The 26,442-nt window shown below is 41.7% G+C and overlaps 1 protein-coding gene across 1 annotated transcript in view; it reads left to right on the forward strand.

Moving 5' to 3' along the window:
- Positions 1-5,777, forward strand: part of LOC126198562 (serine/threonine-protein kinase S6KL) — a 71,773-nt gene extending 65,996 nt beyond the window's left edge. The window contains exon 8 of the mRNA XM_049935032.1: positions 5,638-5,777. Within this exon, the coding sequence (XP_049790989.1) occupies positions 5,638-5,777 (140 nt within the window). The remainder of the gene's footprint in view (positions 1-5,637) is intronic.
- Positions 5,778-26,442: the final 20,665 nt, after the last annotated feature.

Here is a 26,442-nt window from a genome sequence, read left to right on the forward strand (position 1 = left end):
GACAATGTAGGTTGGAAATCACATAAAGATATGCAATGCCCTTTTGGCAACATTTTGATAGCATGGGCACTAATGCCAGGGTCAATGTGCTCTCTATGCTGTTGTCAGCATATTCCGTAACCAGCTCATTTTTTATGTCTGCTGGCTGTACACCTGCCTTGGCAATGCCCTTAATGTTGTTGTCATCTGTCTCTAGAACTAGTTTTTTCCAGCCGTGATGCAGTGTCACTCAACAATGCAGATGTCAGATGATGGTCACGTAGGTTGAATATGCTTCACATGCAGCAACTGTAGATAGGGCAGTATGTTATCAATGGAATTCACATGTCCATTGCAATATGTGTCAAACTATCTAGACACCTATTACAGTGCTCTAGCATTAAGCCAACACTGTGGAGGACATAACACAGTTTATTACAGCCAATCTCAGAATATAGCAGTCATCTCAGGCACTGGTCACTTTGCATAGTCCTGTGGCTGCTCATAACTGGCTTTGCACCTGCATCAATAGCAGCGTGCTCTGAATGAACCAATATATCACACATGGTAATCCTATTGTCCAGAGACTGATTATTCTGCCCTGTTTGAACTCATTAACATAGTGATAGTGTGTCCTTTTATGTGCATGGAACCATACTGTTAGTTACTTTTGGGCCTCCTTTGTTGGCCCTTCAACTGAACTTGATGTAACATTGAATTTCCTGGTCACACGAAAGAGGGTGCTTATAAACTTCTGTGCACATCATCTCTCTGCAGTGTTTGTCACTTACTGTTGCGGGAGGATGACGGTTCAATCCCGCGTCCGGCCATCCTGATTTAGGTTTTCGATGATTTCCCTAATCGTTCCAGGCAAATGCTGGGATGGTTCCTACGAAAGGGCATGGCCGACTTCATTCCCTGTCCTTCCCTAATCCGATGAGACAGATGACCTCGCTGTCTGGTCTCCTCCCCCAAACAACCCAACCCAACCCATTTACTCTTGATACATTGCACTACACAGCATTTAAGTTTGCATTATTCAGAGCATTATTCCTGGGTGTTGTAATATTCACTGAAGTTGGTCTATTACAAGAATTACATAACTTGTATGAAAATGAACCATGGACCTTGCCGTCGGTGGGGAGGCTTGCGTGCCTCAGTGATACAGATGGCCGTACGGTAGGTGCAACCACAACAGAGGGGTATCTGTTGAGAGGCCAGACAAACATGTGGTTCCTGAAGAGGGGCAGCAGCCTTTTCAGTAGTTGCAGGGGCAACAGTCTGGATGATTGACTGATCTGGCCTTGTAACATTAACCAAAACGGCCTTGCTGTGCTGGTACTGCGAACGGCTGAAAGCAAGGGGAAACTACAGCTGTAATTTTTCCCGAGGACATGCAGCTTTACTGTATGATTAAATGATGATGGCGTCCTCTTGGGTAAAATATTCCGGAGGTAAAATAGTCCCCCATTCGGATCTCCGGGCGGGGACTACTCAAGAGGACGTCGTTATCAGGAGAAAGAAAACTGGCATTCTACGGATCGGAGCGTGGAATGTCAGATCCTTTAATCGGGCAGGTAGGTTAGAAAATTTAAAAAGGGAAATGGATAGATATAGTGGGAATTAGTGAAGTTCGGTGGCAGGAGGAACAAGACTTTTGGTCAGGTGAATACAGGGTTATAAATACAAAATCAAATAGGGGTAATGCAGGAGTAGGTTTCATAATGAATAAAAAAATAGGAGTGCGGGTTAGCTACTACAAGCAGCATAGTGAACGCATTATTGTGGCAAAGATAGACACAAAGCCCATGCCTACTACAGTAGTACAAGTTTATATGCCAACTAGCTCTGCAGATGATGAAGAAATTGAAGAAATGTATGACGAGATAAAATAAATTATTCAGGTAGTGAAGGGAGATGAAAATTTAATAGTCATGGGTGACTGGAATTCTAAAGTAGGAAAAGGGAGAGAAGGAAACATAGTAGGTGAATATGGATTGGGGGGAAGAAATGGAAGAGGAAGCCGCCTTGTAGAATTTTGCACAGAGCATAACTTAATCATAGCTAACACTTGGTTCAAGAATCATAAAAGAAGGTTGTATACCTGGAAGAATCCTGGAGATACTAAAAGGTATCAGATAGATTATATAATGGTAAGACAGAGATTTAGGAACCATGTTTTAAATTGTAAGACATTTCCAGGGGCCGATGTGGATTCAGACCACAATCTATTGGTTATGAACTGCAGATTGAAACTGAAGAAACTGCAAAAAGGTGGGAATTTAAGGAGATGGGACCTGGATAAACTGAAAAAACCAGAGGTTGTAGAGAGTTTCAGGTAGAGCATAAGGGAACAATTGACAGGAATGGGGGAAAGAAATACAGTAGAAGAAGAATGGGTAGCTCTGAGGGATGAAGTAGTGAAGGCAGCAGACGATCAAGTAGGTAAAAAGGCGAGGGCTCATAGAAATCCTTGGGTAACAGAAGAAATATTGAATTTAATTGATGAAAGGAGAAAATATAAAAATGCAGTGAATGAAGCAGGCAAAAAGGAATACAAACGTCTCAAAAATGAGATCGACAGGAAGTGCAAAATGGCTAAGCAGGGATAGCTAGAGGACAAATGTAAGGATATAGAGGCTTGTCTCACTAGGGGTAAGATAGATACTGCCTACAGGAAAATTAAAGAGACCTTTGGAGAGAAGAGAACCACGTGTATGAATATCAAGAGCTCAGATGGCAACCCAGTTCTAAGCAAAGAAGGGAAGACAGAAAGGTGGAAGGAGTATATAGAGGGTTTATACAAGGGCAATGTACTTGAGGACAATATTATGGAAATGGAAGAGGATTTAGACGAAGACGAAATGGGAGATAAGATACTGCGTGAAGAGTTTGACAGAGCACTGAAAGACCTGAGTCGAAACAAGGCCCCGGGAGTAGACAACATTCCATTAGAACTACTGATGGCCTTGGGAGAGCCAGTCATGACAAAACTCTACCATCTGGTGAGGAAGATGTATGAGACAGGCGAAATACCCTCAGACTTCAAGAAGAATATAATAATTCCAATCCCAAAGAAAGCAGGTGTTGACAGGTGTGAGAATTACCGAACAATCAGTTTAATAAGCCACATCTGCAAAATACTAACACGAATTCTTTACAGACGAATGGAAAAACTAGTAGAAGCTGACCTCGGGGAAGATCAGTTTGGATTCAGTAGAAATACTGGAACACGTGAGGCAATACTGACCTTACGACTTATCTTAGAACAAAGATTAAGGAAAGGCAAACCTACGTTTCTAGCATTTGTAGACTTAGAGAAAGCTTTTGACAATGTTAACTGGAATACTCTCTTTCAAATTCTGAAGGTGGCAGGGGTAAAATACAGGGAGCGAAAGGCTATTTACAATTTGTACAGAAACCAGATCGCAGTTATAATAGTCGAGGGGCATGAAAGGGAAGCAGTGGTTGGTAAAGGAGTGAGACAGGGTTGTAGCCTCTCCCCGATGTTATTCAATCTGTATATTGAGCAAGCAGTAAAGGAAACAAAAGAAAAATTCAGAGTAGGTATTAAAATTCATGGAGAAGAAGTAAAAGCTTTGAGGTTTGCCGATGACATTGTAATTCTGTCAGAGACAGCAAAGGACTTGGAAGAGCAGTTGAACGGAATGGACAGTGTCTTGAAAGGAGGATATAAGATGAACATCAACAAAAGCAAAACGAGGATAATGGAATGTAGTCAAATTAAATCGGGTGATGCTGAGGGAATTAGATTAGGAAATGAGACACTTAAAGTAGTAAAGGAGTTTTGCTATTTAGGGAGTAAAATAACTGATGATGGTCGAAGTAGAGAGGATATAAAATGTAGACTGGCAATGGCAAGGAAATCGTTTCTGAAGAAGAGAAATTTGTTAACATCGGGTATAGATTTAAGTGTCAGGAAGTCGTTTCTGAAAGTATTTGTATGGAGTGTAGCCATGTATGGAAGTGAAACATGGACGATAACTAGTTTGGACAAGAAGGGACTAGAAGCTTTCGAAATGTGGTGCTACAGAAGAATGCTGAAGATAAGGTGGGTAGATCACGTAACTAATGAGGAGGTATTGAATAGGATTGGGGAGAAGAGAAGTTTGTGGCACAACTTGACTAGAAGAAGGGATCAGTTGGTAGGACATGTTTTGAGGCATCAAGGGATCACAAATTTAGCATTGGAGGGCAGCGTGGAGGGTAAAAATCGTAGAGGGAGACCAAGAGATGAATACACTAAGCAGATTCAGAAGGATGTAGGTTGCAGTAGGTACTGGGAGATGAAGAAGAGTGCACAGGATAGAGTATCATGGAGAGCTGCATCAAACCAGTCTCAGGACTGAAGACCACAACAACATCAACAACATGAAAATGAAGAGAGAGCCTCATGATACAGCCATGACATTCCTTCTGTGTGCAAAGGAAGCATTAACACCTTTATGAGCTACTGATTATATTCTGGTTTATCCCTTTAGACTGCATTTCCACACGCTTTGTTGATACAGTTACCCAGCTACATACTTTCACCCAGGACTGACTCGCAAAACTGTTATTATGATTAGTGATATTGATAAAGCAGATATTAACTGTTTGTAGGACTTCATATTATCATTTGGTATATATTTTTTGCTTGTATCTTAGTACTAACAAGTTTTGTTTGCTCTTTTTTCTTTTTCATTGCTGCTAATGCACGTAGTAGCTTTATGTTGTTCTGCTAAATGAAGGTCACACCTATTATGAGAATGCCATCACCTCACATGATCTTAGCACAGTTAGCAATACTCCACTGAGCGAGCTGGTGTTCTGGTATGACAATGAACTTTTATTCGAAAGGATGTCAATTCAAATCACTGTCTGGCCATTGAATTTCGATGTTCTGTTATTTCCCTAAACTGCTTTAAGAAAATTCTTGTACTATGGCTTTCAAAGATCATTGATGGTTTCTCCTTTCCTATTCTTCCCTAAAATGAGCTCATGCTCTGTCTCAAATGATCTTATTGTTGACATGACATTAAACCTTGATCTTCCTTCCTTCCTGTTTTTGCATCACTACTGATGGTACAAGAAGTAGCTTGAAGATGCTTAAATATTTTTTTAATTTTCTTTATCTTGATAAAATGTAGATAAAATTTGCTTTGTTTTCATTTCTATGTTAGCTTTAAAGCTTTTGTATTGTCTAGGAGAAAGCAGCTCCTTGTAAGAAATAGTGTATAAAATGTATATTTGAACCATCAGCTGTTTTTATTTTAAACCCAAATATCTAGTGGTTTCAGACTTGGACCATCTTCACGGATGCTATCCAAAGATACAAAAAATTATTGGTATCTGTGGATAGCATTAGTTAGGATGGTCAAAGACCAAAACCTATAGATATTTGGATTTAAAATAACAAAGTCTGATGGTTCAGATTGTATTTTATACATTACTTAATGGCTGTTGACAGTCATCTTCCAAAAATGTGTAAGAAATAGTGCAGTAATTAGTTTCATTGTAATGTCATGTAAATTTGTAGTCATAGCAAATGTGTGTATCTATCTGTATGTTTTGCTTTCAGGAACTGATGATTTGGTATCTGTGTGTTGTACTTCATTTTGAATTGATCATGTCATACTTCCTTTTTTCTTTCACCAGCTCCTGACATAGTTAGTATGGAACCCTATGGTCATGCTGTGGATTGGTGGTCCCTGGGTGTGATAATGTGCTGTTTACTCACCGGAGAGGTAGGATTGTTGAAACCCACACTACTTGTGCAATATCTAATTCAAAAATGAATAGGTGAACATTGTTTTACCTGGTACTAACATCAGCTATTTTCAGATTGTGTATTGTTTTTTGATATTGTGTGTGGTAGGCAAATTTCTCAATAGTGCTTTGTTAGGAACATCATAATACAGCTTGCCCAAGTCTACAAGGGTGTGTTGAAAAGTTGGTCATCCTCCATACAGTCACAACTCAGCCCCATCTTGTTTTCATCTGTTTTAAAACCTGAAGAAACCTTTGATGACTTCCCTTAGATAGTGATAAAGCAGTGCAAGTAGATGTGAGATTGTGGCTCTGTCACCGAAGGCAAACATTGTGCGGCAACGATATTGACAGACTGATCTCTCGTTGGGAGAAATATGTTCATAGCCAGAGTGATTAGGTTGAGAAACAAACATGTAAATATAAATAATAAAGATGTAAAATATTAATAATGCTCATTCTATTTAAAAAGAATTAAGAGTTTTCAGCATACCCTCATAAGAAAGTTGGGAATGTAGGCATTTACATTGAAAATATGAATACATCTGTGTGTTAGCACCTGAGTGACAGTTACATGCTAGTCATCATGCAAAAGTTGACATACAGCAAGGCAAGATAATATCAGAATTACATAGAAAATATATTTTTTATTTATTTATTTACATGTCAAGTTCCGTAGGACCAAATTGAGGAGCAAATCTCCATGGTCATGGACCATGTCAATACATAAAAGTAATAACAGATAAAAATAAAATGTTTATGAACCCAAAAAAGTCAATCCATAAGTTTAAGTAAATGCAATCATCAATACAAGAATCAGCTTAATTTTTCAAGAAATTCCTCAACAGACTAGAAAGAGTGACCCATGAGGAAACTCTTCAGTTTCAATTTGAAAGTGTGTGGATTACTGTTAAGATTTTTGGATTTGAATTGTATGTTAGAAACTGTAAAAACTGAATCTTACTGTGATTTAGCATTAGTTTATTTTCTACAGGCCATGAACTTAGGTCATGAACTGCACTATTTGAAACCAAGCCACTGTTAACTCAAAAAAATACAAGATAGCTTTGGAATTGCAGCTGATACTCTCTCTCATTACACTCACATAACAATTTGGCAGTCTTTCACCTCATCCTCAATTCATGATTCCTCCCAAAGGCACTTAAAGAATATGTCAACATTGTCTTGTTATATGGCAATAAATTGCAATATTCATGGACTGAATAAACATAAAACTGGAGCCAAAAATCTTAAACTGAAAAGATAAAAAAGAAGACTAGGCAGTTAGTTAACTTCATAGGCCATTTCTCTCCTACACATGTCCAAAACAAATTATTGGCCAACATATCTAAAAATGTAATCACTAAAATATTAGTTTACATGGAATAGTGATCAATTACAATGAAATATAATCAGTCTGAAATGTAAAGACTGGCAGTTTTCCAGATTAATATAATACATGAAAATACCAAATCACTTGTTCTTGAGTGCACACTCAAAATAAAAAAATACTAGCCATAAGATTATAAATATTTTAGGATTAAAGGAGACCACTCACCAAAAGAAGAAGCAATGAGTGGTCGGTAGGCACAAACAAAAGAAGGAAAACTCTTTTGTGTGTACCTATTGATGAGTCAATGCATCTTCTTTCCTGTGGTTGGTCTCCTTCAATCGTAAAGTATTTTATGTTCTACTAGAACCTTCCTACAAAATTTAACTGTAAGATTAGGTATCCAAATGATGCTAGATATAGAAACCAAACAGATCAATATGAAACTGTAACTTGAATTACTGGAGAAGATTTTTACCAGAGAATGTCAGAATGACATTATTATTCCTCAAACCCAAGTATTTGAATCGTTGGGAAATATCTATTTTACTGCACCCTGTGTTTTCATTTTCAAACACTTACTATTTCCATTCGCTAGAGGGTCTATTTCCTGCAGAACTGCTAGCATACACCTTCTCATCACTTTGACTTTCTTTATTCAGGAGTCCACACTGTGTGTGTACACACCACTTCTACAATGCAATACTGGACAAAGAAGAAAATGTGCTAGAACAGGGGGTATTGAAAGATTAACTGAGGTGAGGTAACTCTATAGTTGACCATCCTTCTAATCCAGATGAGCCAAATGCATATTTATTCTGTCCATACAGTCATCCAGATATGCCAGGTTCCCCTCTCACTGCATCTGGTCTCTGCCTAGTCCCTGTCCCACAATCATCCAAGGGCAGACTGCATGAGATCAGACATGTCCCCTGCATCTCATTACCCTCCATCTGCCTGCTTTTATTTGGAAAATACATACTTCTGGAATTTTAATTTTGCAGTGACATAGAGTAGTCTCACCCTTCTTCACCTAGTGATGCTGGCCAGTTCCCTACTCCTGCTTTTTTTTTTTTTGAACTGACAGCCTTTCTGACTCCTTATTTCCTCTGGATGTCTTCCTCAGATCTCTTTTGTTTTTCTTTTATGGTAGTTGACATTAGTTGTAGCTGAGAAGGTAAGATCTGCTGATTACATCTGCCATGAGTGCTTTGATGTGAACATTGAATATTTTGTGTTGATTTTTTATTAGTTTACATACCATTATGACTATTTTACCATTATATTATTCATTATGGATGATACAAAAAAGATCAAAAACATTAAAAGAATGATTGGGAGTGATAGTGTTTCTTGTAAGTTAATTTATTGAGAGAATCTCAGAAACCGAAACAGTGCCCCCAGGTGGAGTGTGCCTCACTCTTTCCAGTTACCAGGAAGAAACAGCAGCAGCATACTCTATTGGATAGAGGCAAAGGACAAAGAGATGCCTTCATACAGTATTCTCTTTCTTTTTATATGCAGACTGGATCTTGTACTTTTCTTTTAAGGTGCATTTCACTCTACTTTTCCTTTCCTCAGATTTTCCTTCATTATACTAACCCCACCTCGGACAGCTGCTTGAAAGCTGGCAGCTGTTCTTGAAATTAATGGGTGGGCACCTCTTGCTTCATTTAGTCCACCACTAATATGATTCTAATTGGCAAATTATTGACAGCCAAAAGGTTTATTTTGGACACTTACTAGTGCAGATGTGTAGGGTTATTCTACCCTCCTCTTTGCTTAACACATTCAAAAATGTGTCTTTAGCTGCCACCATTAATGCACAGACCCAATACTCCATCAGTCTTTGAGCATATTTGTGCTTCTCTTCTGTTGCACCAGTGAGATCACAGGAAAAATACCTCCTTTAATGACCTCTTACATATCTCTTTGTTGCCTGAAATATTCCTGTGAGAATATGAGAATTGTTTGTGAATATTCTTCCTTTTCTGATAAGCAGCCAACTTCCCTATGAGCACTGCCTTTCTGAGCCAGTGGCCAATCACATCAGTTTGCTTTCTACCAATTCTTCTTTTTTCTTCCTGCTTGTGTCCTGTGCATTCTTATCAATGGAATGATCTACAGAGTTTCCATTTCAACTAGAAACTTCAACACCTTTTCAGTTGTGCATGTGTCCATTACCCTCACCATTTCCTGAAATCTGGCCAGCAAACACTTAACAGTTGTTTGTACTAAATCTTGTTCATTGAATGAACACCCAGATACCACACTTTTTCTGCCAGTTGAAAATGCTACTTCTTTCATGTGTCAACTCTATTGTGGTACAGCTCCTATAGAAAAATACAATGATGGCAGTATTCTTGTTTCCTAGAGACCAGAAATGTTACTTGAATGTTGTTAGAAGTTACCCAAAAAGACTACCTATTAATTTTGGTTACTGAACCAGATTCTGTACTGTCCAGTAGCTTAAGCTCTAGTCACTTTAATGATCAGTTTCATAGAAATGATTTGGTTAAGAAATTACCTTGGGTGCAGCCTCTTCCCCTCTTGTCTCTTCCCTTTTTCTCCTCTCACTTTTGCTATCCTGTCTTCTCCTCCCTCTTCCTCTTTTTATTACTCTCCCTTTCCCTTCATTCTCCCTTAACCACTTTTCTTTTATTTTCTTTCCCTCCTTAATTTCTTCTCTCTTTCTTCCACTAACCACTTATTTGGTAAAAAAAAATTACTCTCTTAAATTTACTCGAATCTTAATATCATTTGGGTAAACATCTCGTGTGTGGTATCTCCCTGGCTTCCCTACTGAAACATTCAGTTACTGATTGTTAAAAACAATACACACATCACATTTGTTGCTTGGTACTAATCCCATGGCCAAATATGCCGTGCAAAACCTAATATTATACCTTTATAAGAGTGCTTGCAGTCTATCAATGCTAGATTAGGGTTGCCAGCCTTGTTTTGTTCTGTGGGACAATGTTAAATATATATAAATCCCACTTGACTAATATGACTCATATAACACTCTGATTGCTTCTCAGAAAAAGCCATTCATTCAACCACTTGATTGGAAGATAAAATACTGCTTACTGTCTCTATTTAGATGCCTCTTAGTGTTCCAAAAATGAAATTGAAATTTTCATGGTGATAGGTACCTGCATTGTGCACATTTGAGTTCTTCCAAAATCGATACAAGAGAGAACCAGAAGATGGTTAAATATTTTGTTCATTCAGCACTGTCATCATAATTTGAATCACTTTCACATCGGTTTCACTGTTACTGGAAGTATGTAAGTTTGGGTTGCCTGTGTGTGTGTGTGTGTGTTTGTTTGTGTTTGTGTTTTAGGTAGGTGGCTGCCTTCCCCATATTTTATGTATATTTCCATCCAGGAATTTCAATTATAGTCTTTTTTAAGTGGGGAAGACAGAAAGTCATCTAGTATCTAACACAGTATGCAATGGAACTGTTGTGCAGATCCGAGCCAAAATCAAGCGAGGCTGCCACCATCGACTATCATGGCAAGGAAAATTTTCAAACTAGGAATCCCCTTCCAAATACTCCCAACTGGGAACCGTGCTGCCTGATTCCCAGTTACTAAAGAGTAGAGTTCTACATCGAGACGGAGTGAATTTCAAACAGTCCATTCAATCCATCTTAGATTGAGAACTTGTGGTGGTGGTGGGGGGGGGGGGGGAGGGAGGGGGAGAGATGGGGACGGAAGCAGGGCAGGCTGGTTCTTGGTTTGAAATCCCCGCAGCAGAGACACATGGGGGCGTGTCGCCAGGGGCGTCAGCAGCTGTGACGCTCACAGGGAGGCGTTGACGACTTGCGTCCCATGTGACGCACGAGCCGGAGGATGCGGCCCCGCGCTACGAATGCCGATGCCTGCGCGGAATTTCCGCTGCCGCTCTCGGAACTCTTTACGACCTCCCATGGTCTCTACCGGCCTGCGTTGCCGCCTTTCTCGACTCCCAAGTTTCGCTGTTTTACGCAGTGCGAGCGCTGACTCAACGGAACTAGTTGAAGCAGTAGAAAGTAATCAACAAACTTCCCGAAAGAACCTTTCACAACCCGAGTGCTTCACATGGCCGGAGACTGTTTTAAATTATTCTTTCCATAAGGCTATAGCAGATTCCTTCATGCATCGATATCCACGTCTGGGGAATAGGGTAAGAAGAAAGGAGATTTCTAAGGAAGATCTTTAGGTCGAAAAATGTAACAGCAGATGAGTTTACATTTTATTTGAGATTGAACGAGGAGTGATTGTATGAAAAGTCTGGAAAGATCTCAATCACAATTAAAAACAGAAGGCTATCTTGCGAAGGTACATTCAAAGAATGAAACCGAAAACGGCTGCAAATGAGATATTGAGTTGCGAGGAGAATGCAAAGACCCAAGTCCCATGGGTGAAAGGAATTCATCGGGATCTAGCGAAGTGTGGGATCTGTAAAGAAGTTTTAGGAAAGAAAGAGAGGTACAGAGTAAGAACAGTGGGGATGGTGGATGTATCCGCCGATGAGAAAGCAAGAAAAACACAAGAATATTCTGGAAGAAAAGAGATATCAAGAGTGAGTCAAAGATTGAAAGAACACTGTCGAAAAAAAAAAAAATCAGAAACTGAAGAATAATTGTAACGCATAGATGGCTGAAACGATCAAATAAAGATGTACTTAAGTTTCTTTAAGGTCTCTCTTCTGTGCTGCAAGAGAGCCAGGCGCCTTGAGATTTCACTGATACCACCGCAAGGAAGCTCCACGTTAATTTTAAGATTTATGCGACGGCGCCATAAAATCTTTGCAAATAAAAGGGGGACGATGGACTTCCAAGGATAAATGAGAGACGTCAACGGGTCGTACGAGGATCGGTGTTAATGTTTTTATAGAAATGATGAAAGAAAAACTTTTTTGGTACGAAAAGTTCGATTGTTACTCGAAATATTCACTTTTAAAATGTATATTATATTTCATGTGTTCTAACCAATGCTAGAAATATGGTTGTGGAACGTTTCAACAGCTCTGTAAGTGCGCACGAATTTTTTGTTTGAGATAAGGGAACAGAAATAAACAAATGGGTGATAAATGAAATCAATACTGCCAAAGAGACTATAATTTCATAAATAATCCTTATGCTGTGTGGCAGATGGCATTGTTATGATGAACGATGCGGTTATGATGAACGATGCGGTGTTTGCGGTTGTGTTTCTGGTTGCATCGGTGACCTGGGGAGAACGTATTATATGTAGTACACCATTCAGCATGAATTATCCTCCGAGTCCATAAGACAATGTTTGGCGTCATGTTCATTGTAAGCACAGAAACAGATGATCATTTTCATGCAAGTACTTCGCGGGCGAGCCGCATTTGTTGGTTTCGATTTATCTTGGGTTGTTGTGGGAGGAGAGCAGACAGCGAGGTCATCGGTCTCATCGGATTAGGGAAGGACGGGAAAGGAAGTCGGCCGTGCCCTTTCAAAGCAACCATCCCAGCATTTGCCTGGAGCGATTTAGGGAAATCACGGAAAATCTTAATCAGGATGGCCGGATGCGGCATTGAACCGTCGACCTCCCGAATGCGAGTCCAGTGTGCTAACCACTGTGCCACCTCTCGGTGATTTATCTTGGAGCACACAGAGACATTAGACTGCTAAGATTAGTGCACTTATGGTGTACCCGGCTTTCCGATGCGCCGTGCATATAATAACTGTACGATAAATGATGGGAAGTGAATTGTGAGTCAGATTTGGGTAGCCGATGATATTGTTAGTTGGTAATTCCTTTTGCTTCATAAATGAAGTGAGCAGGTATTTCTTTTAACTGAGTTATTAGGTTCTAACCAAACCACAACGTTTGAAAATGTAACATGTTCGTAAAAAACAGCCACATATTTGAGACAACCAAGATTGTGAATTTCATTACTGCTCGTTCGTTTTACTTTTATCCTTTCGCCGTTGTCAGTTTTCGTTATTAATTGTGATACGCACCATATATAAATCTTGCACTTGTATGTCCCTCTCAGCCTGGCGCCCCAAGCGGCCACTGCTAATTGTGTCACGTCCTGTATAGGAATGTTACAGTTGTTGTGCCTCTGGCACCCATTTTAGCTTGGCAACCTAAGCGGCGGTTTGTGTCGCCGGGGCCTTAAACAAGCCCTGGCTATTAGGCCTCAATCTAGCCACAGCTTAGGAAATCATGACGTATTATGAAAAAAGGTACATATTTGTGACAAACAAGATTATAAGATTAGACGATTGTCAATGGCTACCATACATTATCACCCGGTTGCCTACGACGACTGATATTGAAGAGCTAGGTACACTGTAAAAGCATTTTAGCAAATATATCTCATGTTACGATATTGTATATGGATTTTGCATTTCCTCGGTCGAATATTTTAAGCGTTTCGTTATAATTGTTTTTGAGCTTCGGCGAATCCTGCGAAATCCATCTCGAGCAGATGTTTTTCACAGCTAAATGTTCATGCTAAACTGAATGTCCTATCGTCTTCGGTATTTCGATGGATCCCTGTACTTCATGGTAAGACACATGGCGCTCCTCTTCCATCGTGGTGTGCATTTTGGGCGACTTTCACGAAATCTTGTGGTGACAGAGGAATGATCATGGCCAAATTTTGCAAATCAATTGTAAACAGTCTCTTCTGAAGGTATTTGATTACGGATCAACGAAACTATTCGAGGCAATGTAGTTAAGCTTTTACGAAAATCGAAAAATTTAGCCATCGAAAAGATTCATGTGAAATTTCCATTTACGCTGTTTCATTAAGCATTCACCATAAACAAACTACTGGACAAGTTTTTGAGTTGTCATAATTTTGAATAATAACTAATGGCATATTTTGAAACATTAGTAATTTCACATTTCAATTGCACTCTCTGATGGTAATTTTTAAAAACTGAAAAAGCATCGCTCGTGTTCACCATGGATTCTATCCTTGATAACACACAATTTTCCGATTTACGTCATCTTCTTAAGTATTATTTTGTGTCTAATATTTCGTTTTTGCTGCAGAGGGCATTGTCATAGACGGTGATTATACGTTTTTAAATTCTCCGGAACTGTTTGAGTACCATTTCACAAAACAGGAAAACGCACTCATGCTTGTGCTTTAGACTACCAATGCATCTACGAGAAGATTCACACTCATCAAATCTTTTATGAAAGAAAGTGGACTGTATCTGATGGATAAACAAAATTCTTTTTATGAAGTAGTGTATCCAAATCTGATATAGTCGTACTCTACGGTGCAAACTTATACATTTCTGTTAATTTCGTTCAATATGAATTGTAAGTAACAGATACATTTCTTATGGGTTACTGTAGAGTGTAATATGTGTGTGTAACATAACTCATGGAATGCCCGGCATTGCCCAGGTATGTATTTATTCCAATCTTATATTCATCCATGTCTTCCTTATCTCTCTCTCCGTTCATCTCCCCCCCTCCCCCGCCCAAAGCTCGCTCTCCATCTGCTCAAGGCCTTTCTGTTCGTCTCCTCCCCTCATCTCCCTGTCCATCTGCTCCAGGCCTCTCTTATCTGCTCCTCCCCCCTCTCCCAATCCTTATCTTCCTACCCCTGTTTCTACCTCCTCCTCCCTCCTCTCCCTGTACGTCTACTTCTGCCCCCCCCCTCTCTCCGTGTGACCCCCCCCCTCTCTCTCCGTCTTCTCGTCTTATCTTTCTCTGTCCATCTCTTCTCGCCCACTCCTCCTTCCTCCTGTGCATCTCCTCCCCTTCCCTTTCTCTGTTCACTTGCTCCTCCCGCTCGGTCATCTCTTCCCTCCCCCTCTCTCAGTCCACCTTCTCCCCATCTCTTTCTCTCTTCATTTCTCCTCCCCCCCACCCGTCCATCTCGTCCTCCACCCTATCTGTGTCCATCACTTCACACCTTCTCTCTGTCTGTCCTTCTCCTCCTCCCCCTCTCTCTCCAGATTATCACCCCCACACGAGCAAGAGGTTGCTGGTTCTTACCCCACATTATTTATTTAAAGATAGTTTGGTTAATATCAATCCAGGGGTTTACGAGGAGCTTTTTACCCGCGGCTTTACCCGCGTATGCTCTTGTCACATGTATTTAACATACACTGAAGCGCCAAAGAAAGTGGTGTAGGCATGCGTATACAATTACAGAGATATTTAAACGGGCAAAATAAGGAGCTGCGGTCGGCAGCCTCTGCTCCACCTCGCTCGGTGCCTGTATAAGACAAGTGTGTGGCGCAGTTGTTAGATCGCTTACTGCTGCAACAATGGCAGGTTATCAAGATTTAAGTGCGTTTGAACGTGGTGTTTCAGTCGGCGCACGAGCGATGGGACACAGCACCTCCAAGATAGCCATGAAGTGGGTATTTTCCCGAACGACGATTTCACGAGTGTATCATGAATATCAGGAATCCTGTAAAACATCATATCTCCAACATCGCTGCGGCCGGAAAAAGATCCTGCAAGAACGGGACCAACGACGACTGAAGAGAATCGCTCAGCTTGACGGAAGTGCAACCCTTGCGCAAATTGCTGCAGATTTCAATCCTGGGCCATCAACAAGTGTCAGCGTGCAAACCATTCAACGAAACATCACCGATATGGGCTTTCGGAGCCGAAGACCCCCTCGTGCATCTTTGATGACTGCAAGATACAAAGATTTACACCTAGCCTGGGCCCATCAACAACTGTTGATGACTGGAAACATGTTACCTGGTCGGACGAGTCTCGTTTCAAATTGTATGAGTGGATGGACGTTTACGGGTACGGAGACAATCTCATGCATCCATGGACCCTGCACGTCAGCAGGGAACTATTGAAGCTGGTGGAGGCTCTGTAATGGTGTGGGGCGTGTGCAGTTGGAGTGATATGAGGCCCCAGATACATCTACATACGACTCTGACACGTACGTAAGCATCTTGTCTGATCACCTGCATCCATTCATGTCCATTGTGCGTTCCAACGGACTTGGACAATTCCATCAGGGCAATGCACAACCCACACGTCCAGAATTGCTACAGAGAGGCTCCAGGAACACTGTTCTGAGTTTAATCACTGCCGGTGCCCACCAAACTCCCCAGAGATGAACATTATAGAGTATATCTGGGATGCCTTGCAACTGCTGTTCAGAAGAGATCTCCACCCCGTCGTACTCTTAGGATTTATGGACAGCCCTGCAGGATTCATGGTGTCTATTCCCTCCAGCACTACTTCAGACATTAGTCGAGTCCATGCCATGTCGTGCTGCAGCACTTCTGCGTGCTCGCGCAAGCCCTACACGGTATTAAGCAGGTGTACCAGTTTCTTTGGCTCTTCAGTGTATTTCACTCATATTTTTATACAAGTTACGCTTGTATCTCCAGTGAATTTCGCCCTGCGGTTTCGTTTTCACGCAGTTCATTGTTTGTGGCGGCATAACGCCTGAACTAAATGCCGTTCAGTGATATAACTTTTGCAGGTATATTTAGTGTAAATGTTTATGCTATTTGAAAAATATGTCACAAATAGAGTTAGTAGTAAAGAAGTAATAAATTAAGGTCTCATGCATGATGCGGCAGTTTTACTGCGTGAACAGCGAAAATAAAGTAAGCTATAAACTTTTTTTATGGGGGTGCTGTCGGCGAGTAAAAGATTCGTAAAGGTTTGAAATTATGTGTAAAATTAGTTGCAAGTCACTAAGTAAGGTTCTCATTCTCAAAAACTGCATGGATAAAGTCTGGGTATTGACGCATCATGGGCTACACTTCTTTTTTACCCCCACCCTCACCCTTTTTATAGACACATGGCTCGTATCCCTAAAGCGATTCTTTCCAGACAGTAAGTGACATGTGTACCACGTTCGATTGAAATCGGTCCAGTGGTTTAGGAAGACAAGCATGTCCAAAGGAACTTTGTGTCATAATTCAGAATAACACAAGCACTGCAATGTCGAATGTATCCGCCGACACCGGGCGAGCGACTTTCAAGTAAAATGTCTCACCTGTACGGGAATATTGTATATCGATTTACGAGTACAGGTTGTAGACATATGGTTGACGACATATGGAAATTTGGGTCTGGTCCGAGTCGTCACGAATAGCCAAATGATAAGGCGACCTCTCACGATAAACGGGAAATCCGCTTTTGAGTCCCGGTCCGACACAGATTTTCATTGTCGTCATTCCATTCCAAAGCTGATGGTTGTCCAAATTCGGAATTGCGATTACATTTAATATATTTCGTAACGGCTGTAGTCGACGCAGTGCTGTAATTCAGAATAACACAGGCACTGCAATACCGTGTTTATCCGCCGACACCGGGCAAGCGACATTCAAGTAAATGTCTCGTCTGTACGGGAATATGCTTGGTCGATGTACGAGTTCAGGCTGTAGGCGCCTGGTTGACGCCGTATGCAAGTTTAGATCTGGCCGTGAATCGTGTACGGATAGCCAAATGGTAAGGCGACCGCTCGCGGTAAGCAGGAAATGTGGGTTCGATTACCCGGTTCGGCACAAAGTTTCATTGTCGTCATTCCACTCTACAGCTGATGGTTGTCCATATTCGCAATTGCGATTACATTTCATGGTTTAGGAAGAGATGTGAACATATATACATACATTTTTATAATACGAATGGATTCGGTGAACTTTAAGTATACGTAACAACCTACTGCAAATATTCTGACGATCGCAACTAAGAAAGTCGTCCAAAGCTCGAGGCTGACAAATATGACGCAGCAAGAACTCCGTAAAGCATTTATTCAAGAATGTCACCACGAAAAACAACCTTCTGGTTAATCACTCTCCAGTCTTGTGTCGGGACTTTTGGGTTCTAGGCCCCTATTTTCCCGAACAGAGTCTTGGGAGAGACTTCCTTAAGGATCTTAGATACCCATAATGATATCTTTGCTGCCGTCTTGACCAGCAGTTTCGCATCTTCCCTCGGGGATATCATGGGCATCTTGTCCTTGAGCCATTCTTTTGTGTGCACCCCCTCACAGACAAAAATTAGTGCACCACGATCTAGATAGACCCTCCTGAATTTGGGACCTGGGCCAGCGTCCCCCCCCCCCTCCCAATCTTTTCAAAGAGGGCTATCTGTACTAGTTCCTCCTGCTGCAAGGTGATGGCCACCAGTGGATAACCTTCCTTAATAACTGCCATCCTAAAAACCGAGACTGCAGTACTATATGTCTGGTTCCCTATTTCTTGCCTCTGTTTGTTCTGGACTCACTTATCCAGGGAGGAGGGAGTCTTTGATTCCTCCCTTATCCGCTTGCTACCTCTCTTTGGCGTTATGGGGGTCAGCGTGTCCCCTTCAACCTGAGACAGTTTTTTCCTGGGGTTCTTATGTTCTAGTCCCTTTACTTCCCTCCACTTGTTTTTGGGAAGCCATTCTTTCCCTTCCACTTTCCTCTGTTCCATGAGTAGCTTCCTCGTCTGGGCCCCAGACAAGCCTTTGATCTTAATCTGGTCCAGCTTCTCGGTTACAGTTCCCACTTCTGGCTCAGGTCCAGACTCTGATTCAGTAGTGGAAATGCCTTCCATTGGTTCTGTCCCCGATGTCTGGGTATCTGAGGTCTCAATTTGCCCCTCAGTTTCTTTTTCTTTATTTTCTATAGTCGTGTCCATATTGGTCCCACGAGATTTCGGGATCTAGAAGGTCCACACCACGAGTACCCCGCGCGGTGTAAGGCTAATTACTCAGGGAGGTCGCCCAGTATCCCTGAGGCTCCGTTTGCGACACATCTTCCCATGTGCCAAGCACCCCTCAGCACGGATCGCATCATACCTCGGGTTGGGTCAGGGAATACAGTAGGACTAGGAGTGGATAGGGAAGATGGGACGTTGTGGGACACTCTTAGTCTGATCCATCGGCTGAAGCCTTTCCGACAGTAGGTCCTCTACCTTCGGCATAGCCCTCAGCTTTCCGCGGATACGCAAGCCTCTCCACCCGCACGGACAGTGCTTCGTCAAGGTGGCACCCCCGGAGAGGCAGCTATGCTTTCTCAAATTCCCATTTCTTTTCTACAATCTGTCTGGCTGTAAATATGTCATCTATAGTTGATCTTCGAGGTCGAAATCCTTGTTGTTCTTGTCATAATTGTGGTTCTATTTTATTCCTGATTTTCTGTAAAATTATCTTTTCATAAATCTTGGTGCGCTGGTACAGTTGTGCTGTTCGTCTTTAATACCCATATAGCGCCTTTTGACCCTTCTTAAAGAGAAGTACAATAACTGCCTTTGTCCAATCATCAGGAATCTTCCCATACGCCCGTAGTATCCTCATTATTCTATACAGCCGCTGAATTCCGATAGGTCCCGCGGCTTTGATGATTTCCATTGTGACGTCATCTACTCCAGGAGTTTCGTCATTTTTCGTTTCTAAAACAACTTCCTCTACATCCAAATTCTGCAGATCTTCTCTGTTTATTTCCTCTGCGATGTTGACATTTCTTTCGTCTTCCTCTGTCACATCAGACGTATTTGTTTCATCCTGTCCTTTGTAATAGTTTTTGGAAATATTCTTTCCATACCTTCAAAACGTCTTCCTCCTCTAGTCCAGTCCCTCGTCCACGTCGTGGGAGACGGGCAACGGCATGGAGTAAGTAGCTATGAAAGCCTAGGGGAACCCGAAAAGTGACGGCCAACGGCGCTCTCGTGAAGCTACTATAGGCCCAGCAAGCCGGTTGTGGACACTCCATTTGCTTTCAACAATCAAACGAGCTTCACTTAACACTGGTCGAGGAAACTTCGTAGGTACGCGATATAATCGGCGTCTATCTTCAGGAGCCTACAAATTCAAGTTTCTCATAATTCTGGTGACGCTCTCCTGTGAGCCAAACAACAAACCTGTGACCATCCTTGGTGCCCTTCTTTATATCCGTTCAATTACTCTTGTTAGTCTTATTTGATACGGGTACAACACACTTGGAAATATTTTAGGATTCATCGCACGAGTGTCCTAAGCCTTCACCTTTGTAGCTGATTGTCAGTTTTCTAGTAACATATCAACGAACTGAAACCTGTCACCTAGGAATGATTTATGTTCTAAGACCGTGCAGTTGTTCGTGTTGCTTAAAGTTTAAGCTTTACGAACTGGTAAACAAAGATCGACCTTTATTATAAAGTTTTTATTACACAATCATAACTGGTTTCGAGCACAAAGACCACCTTGAGATGATGCAATAGAAAAATAACAAACCTTCTGTTAAGACATTAAAACAAATAAAAATATTTTAGTAGGTGTACTTGTGCGATAAGAAATGTACAATTGAAATACATGTGGATTATACCTATGAACGGAATTTGGTGAACAAACGTTCATGTGTTGTCAAACTGAACTTAATATTAAAAATCAGAGAATTGGATAGATACATGTACACTTAGATGTACGTAATTAATACTCGGATTTTTGGTATTAAGTTCAGTTTGCCAACACATGAACGCTTGTTTATCAAATGCCTCTCATAAGTATGATCCACAAAGATTTTAACTGCACAGTGCGTAACTCACAAGTAGACGCAGTAGTAAAAATATTTTTACTTGTTTTAAGATCTCAATGTAAGGTTTTTTATTTTTCATATTGCAGCATATGAAGGAGGTCGAAACAGGTTATGACTGTGTCGAAAGTAAATAGAACTTTATAATGAGCAATCACCGGTTTCCTTAAACAGACTTTTTAAAATTCTTTATGCAAAAACTGTCCTTTATTCATACACAAGAAGTTAGAATGGATATGAGTAGCACTTCCCTGATTTGTTACTGGGATTGTTTACGTGATCTTAACGCATATCAGTGCTAGAACAAAATGAGCAGTTGGAAAGACTGAAGGAAAGCAGCGACGCTGAGCCAGGTGTGTACAAGGAGGGAGGCGCAGTGCCTGTGCGTCGGAGGTCGGCCTCTGGGGGTCTTCTTATATAAATGCGTCCGATAGGATGCCTAAACCGCTTTCCGCCGTCAACCAGCGGACGGAACCCGTGCACACGGGGAAAAGCGCCGGTGAAACGGGCTGTTTGGAAGGGAAGGGAAGGGAAGGGAAGAGAAAGAGGAAGGGGCGTAGCGCAGCGCTCCGCTGCAGTCATGAATAATGGAGGCATACGGCGCCCACGCTGCAGCCATTCGGTGCCGGGTGTCCACCACGACCACAGGCGCCGGCTGTTGCCGATGGTGCTGCAGCCACCTGTCTAAACTTTCGGCGGCCTACGCAGAGCATTCTGTGCGCTACGACCGTGGGATGCTCAAGTGGATGTTGGTGATGCACTTGCCACTGCCTAATTCATCTGCTCGCAGTAGCTGCTACGTTCGTGACAGACTGGTAGGGAAGGGCAATGGATAAAAGAAAAGAATTGAGAGTTTTCCACAGTGTAAGTATGAACGTTGGCCGTTTATATTATATAATTATGAGGCGTATTCGAAAAGTAAGGGCCGGCGAATTACAAAAAAAGCGTCTGTTTGTACAATTTGTAACTAGTATCACAAAATTGTAACAGTCTCGGTAACGTCAGATCCTTTTTTCCAGCTCTGGCAGGGAAGCGGGAGCCCACGTGCCGTACCGCCAGTGCTGACACTTCTGTGTCAACGCTGGTGGTGTGATGCTACAGAGGCGTATAATCAGCTCCCCAGTCGTGTCGCGTGAGGTTTACCGATAGTGGTACTGCGAGGCTATTCGCTCTCTCTGTTGCTGTCGGCGAGCCACGACGGACCAGTCCTAAATCCTCACATCCAATATTTCGTTTTGCCTCTCCCTATGTGGAGTCTGAACAAACAACTTGTGTGTTAAGTACACATTCTTATTAATGCTAAAACCTCCTCCTATCCTGATTTCAACTGCCTAGCTTGGCCAGTCTAATCGTATATATATTGCTAGACATTAAAACTGCATCATCATAAAGACGATATGCAACAGATGTCAAATTTGCGTGGTGTGTATTACATGCTTGGATATGTAACTAGTTAAAATTTCAATGCAACTGCAGGAAGCGGGAGTAACGTCATTTACATTCTGTATACAAGGACATGCAGCTTTACTGTATGATTAAATGATGATGGCGTCCTCTTGGGTAAAATATTCCGGAGGTAAAATAGTCCCCCATTCGGATCTCCGGGCGAGGACTACTCAAGAAGACGTCGTTATCAGGAGAAAGAAAACTGGCGTTCTACGGATCGGAGCGTGGAATGTCAGATTCCTTAATCGGGCAGGTAGGTTAGAAAATTTAAAAAGGGAAATGGATAGGTTAAAGTTAGATATAGTGGGAATTAGTGAAGTTCGGTGGCAGGAGGAACAACACTTTCGGTCAGGTGACTACAGGGTTATAAACACAAAATCAAATAGGGGTAATGCAGGAGTAGGTTTAATAATTAATAGGAAAATAGGAATGTGGGTAAGCTACTACAAACAGCATAGATAGATACGAAGCCCACACCTACTACAGTAGTACAAGTTTATATGCCAACTAGCTCTGCAGATGACGAAGAAATTGAAGAAATGTATGATGAAATAAAAGAAATTATTCAGATAGTGAATGGTGACGAAAATTTAATAGTCATGGGTGACTGTAATTCGGTAGTAGGAAAAGGGAGAGAAGGAAACGTAGTAGGTGAATATGGATTGGGGCTAAGAAATGAAAGAGGAAGCCACCTGGTAGAATTTTGCACAGAGCACAACTTAATCATAGCTAACACTTGGTTTAAGAATCATGAAAGAAGGTTGTATACATGGAAGAACCCTGGAGATACTAAAAGGTATCACATAGATTATATAATGGTAAGACAGAGATTTAGGAACCAGGTTTTAAATTGTAAGACATTTCCAGGGGCAGATGTGGACTCTGACCACAATCTATTAGTTATGGCCTGTAGATTGAAACTGAAGAAACTGCAAAAAGGTGGGAATTTAAAGAGATGGGACCTGGATAAACTGAAAGAACCAGAGGTTGTAGAGAGTTTCAGGGAGAGCATAAGGGAACAATTGACAGGAATGGGGATAAGAAATACAGCAGAAGAAGAATGGGTAGCTTTGAGGGATGAAATAGTGAAGGCAGCAGAGGATCAAGTAGGTAAAAAGACGAGGGCTCATAGAAATCCTTGGGTAACAGAAGAAATATTGAATTTAATTGATGAAAGGAGAAAGTATAAAAATGCAATAAATGAAGCAGGCAAAAAGGAATACAAACATCTCAAAAATGAGATCGACAGGAAGTGCAAAATGGCTAAGCAGGGATGGCTAGAAGACAGATGTAAGGATGTAGAGGCTTGTCTCACTAGGGGTAAGATAGATACTGCCTACAGGAAAATTAAAGAGACCTTTGGAGAGAAGAGAACCACTTGTATGAATATCAAGAGCTTAGATGGCAACCCAGTTCTAAGCAAAGAAGGGAAGGCAGAAAGGTGGAAGGAGTATATAGAGGGTTTATACAAGGGCGATCTACTTGAGGACGATATTATGGAAATAGAAGAGGATGTCGATGAAGATGAAATGGGAGATAAGGTACTGCGTGAAGAGTTTGACAGAGCACTGAAAGACCTGAGTCGAAACAAGGCCCCGGGAGTAGACAACATTCCATTAGAACTACTGATGGCCTTGGGAGAGCCAGTCATGACAAAACTCTACCATCTGGTGAGCAAGATGTATGAGACAGGCGAAATACCCACAGACTTCAAGAAGAATATAATAATTCCAATCCCAAAGAAAGCAGGTGTTGACAGATGTGAAAATTACCGAACTATCAGTTTAATAAGTCACAGCTGCAAAATACTAACGCGAATTCTTTACAGACGAATGGAAAAACTGGTAGAAGCGGACCTCGGGGAAGATCAGTTTGGATTCCGTAGAAATATTGGAACACGTGAGACAATACTAACCTTACGACTTATCTTAGAAGAAAGATTAAGAAAAGGCAAACCTACGTTTCTAGCATTTGTAGACTTAGAGAAAGCTTTTGACAACGTTAACTGGAATACTCTCTTTCAAATTCTGAAGGTGGCAGGGGTAAAATACAGGGAGCGAAAGGCTATTTACAATTTGTACAGAAACCAGATGGCAGTTATAAGAGTCGAGGGGCATGAAAGGGAAGCAGTGGTTGGTAAAGGAGTGAGACAGGGTTGTAGCCTCTCCCCGATGTTATTCAATCTGTATATTGAGCAAGCAGTAAAGGAAACAAAAGAAAAATTCGGAATAGGTATTAAAATTCATGGAGAAGAAGTAAAAACTATGAGGTTCGCCGATGCCATTGTAATTCTGTCAGAGACAGCAAAGGACTTGGAAGAGCAGTTGAACGGAATGGACAGTGTCTTGAAAGGAGGATATAAGATGAACATCAACAAAAGCAAAACGAGGATAATGGAATGTAGTCAAATTAAATCGGGTGATGCTGAGGGGATTAGATTAGGAAATGAGACACTTCAAGTAGTAAAGGAGTTTTGCTATTTAGGGAGCAAAATAACTGATGATGGTCGAAGTAGAGAGGATATAAAATGTAGACTGGCAATGGCAAGGAAATCGTTTCTGAAGAAGAGAAATTTGTTAACATCGAGTATAGATTTAAGTGTCAGGAAGTCGTTTCTGAAAGTATTTGTATGGAGTGTAGCCATGTATGGAAGTGAAACATGGACGATAACCAGTTTGGACAAGAAGAGAATAGAAGCTTTCGAAATGTGGTGCTACAGAAGAATGCTGAAGATAAGGTGGGTAGATCACGTATCTAATGAGGAGGTATTGAATAGGATTGGGGAGAAGAGAAGTTTGTGGCACAACTTGACTAGAAGAAGGGATCGGTTGGTAGGACATGTTTTGAGGCATCAAGGGATCACAAATTTAGCATTGGAGGGCAGCGTGGAGGGTAAAAATCGTAGAGGGAGACCAAGAGATGAATACACTAAGCGGATTCAGAAGGATGTAGGTTGCAGTAGGTACTGGGAGATGAAGAAGCTTGCACAGGATAGAGTAGCATGGAGAGCTGCATCAAACCAGCCTCAGGACTGAAGACCGCAACAACAACAACATACAAGGTGATTCAGCTGCTCTACCTGTTGGTTTTATGCAACCTGCAACACCTTAAAAAACCACATGCGAAATTTTCGTATTCTCTTGCTCGCTACGCGAAACTGTTAATCCTAGAAAAAAATTAACAGGACCTTTTTGTAGGAAATTTAATATAGTTCAAGTTTGTAGTGGGATACGTTTTCGCTGGAGGCGACGGTCTTCGAGTTATTCAAGAAAAACGCCCTGAAGGTCACGTTTGTATTATTTTCTTGAATAATTCGAAAACTACGGCCTTTAGCGAAAGCCTATCCCAGTAGGAAACGTAACTACATTATACTTCATAGAAAACAGTACTGTTCATTTTTTCTGTAGGACTGTTGTTTACGTGTTGCTAGCGAGAGAATATTAAAATCTTGTGGGGTCTCATAAAACCTATACATAGGGGCATATGAATCGCCCTGTGTGAGGGAACACTACCCACCGAGCTTCTCATTCAGAAATAGCATTTGAATGTTGTTTGATTGTTACACGTCTTGTAAGAAGGAAAAACTTCTACCAGTACTTGTCAGAATTTGACTGCAGCAAGATCGTGAACTACGGAGACTGCAGTTTATCGTTTAGCGATACTGCTGCTCGCGTTGGTTGGTATCCCATCATTATCATGCGAATATGGGATCAGGAGGGTTCAGAAGGGCCGTACGCATCGCCACACAGGATTTGGTTCAAATTGCTCTGAGCAATCAGTCATCAGTCCCCTAGAACTTAGAACTACTTAAACCTAACTAAACTAAGGACATCACACTCATCCATGCCCGAGGCAGAGCCTGAACCTGCGACCGTAGCGGTTGCGCGGTTCCAGACTGAAGCGCCTAGAACCACTCGGCCACATCGGCCGGCCCACACAGGATTTCAATCGCCCCCACCCAACTAGCGCCCTAGGAGAGAGACATATTTGTCGCTCGGCTATGCAGAGTCGTACAGCAATGCTATGTGCGTTGAGACAACAGATGGGTTTGTTTGCAGCAAGCAGATAATCCACATGGACTGTGTGGTGGCGCCTAGAGCTCCAACAGGGTTTGATGCCCCGGTGATGTCATCAGAGGCAGAGCATAAGCTCACATGATTTCAAGAATGGGAAATGAAATCGACTGTGACCTTTCCAAAGGTACCACTCCGCCATTTGGCTGTAGAAATTAAGGAAATCACGGAAAACCTAAACGCGGATGGTCGAGCGCAGATTTGAACCGTCATCGTCCCGAGCGAGAGTTCAGTGTGATAACCACTGCGCCACCTCGCTCGGAGGCAACGCTGGACTTTGGAGTGGAAGTCCCCTTTCGCGTGCAGCATAACGAACGATCTGTCGATTTGTGGAAGACAAAGAAAAATGCAGTATTGCATTCCTTATTATCA

Source organism: Schistocerca nitens, chromosome 1 (assembly GCF_023898315.1).
Source record: "Schistocerca nitens isolate TAMUIC-IGC-003100 chromosome 1, iqSchNite1.1, whole genome shotgun sequence".
NCBI classification, from domain to species: domain Eukaryota; kingdom Metazoa; phylum Arthropoda; class Insecta; order Orthoptera; family Acrididae; genus Schistocerca; species Schistocerca nitens.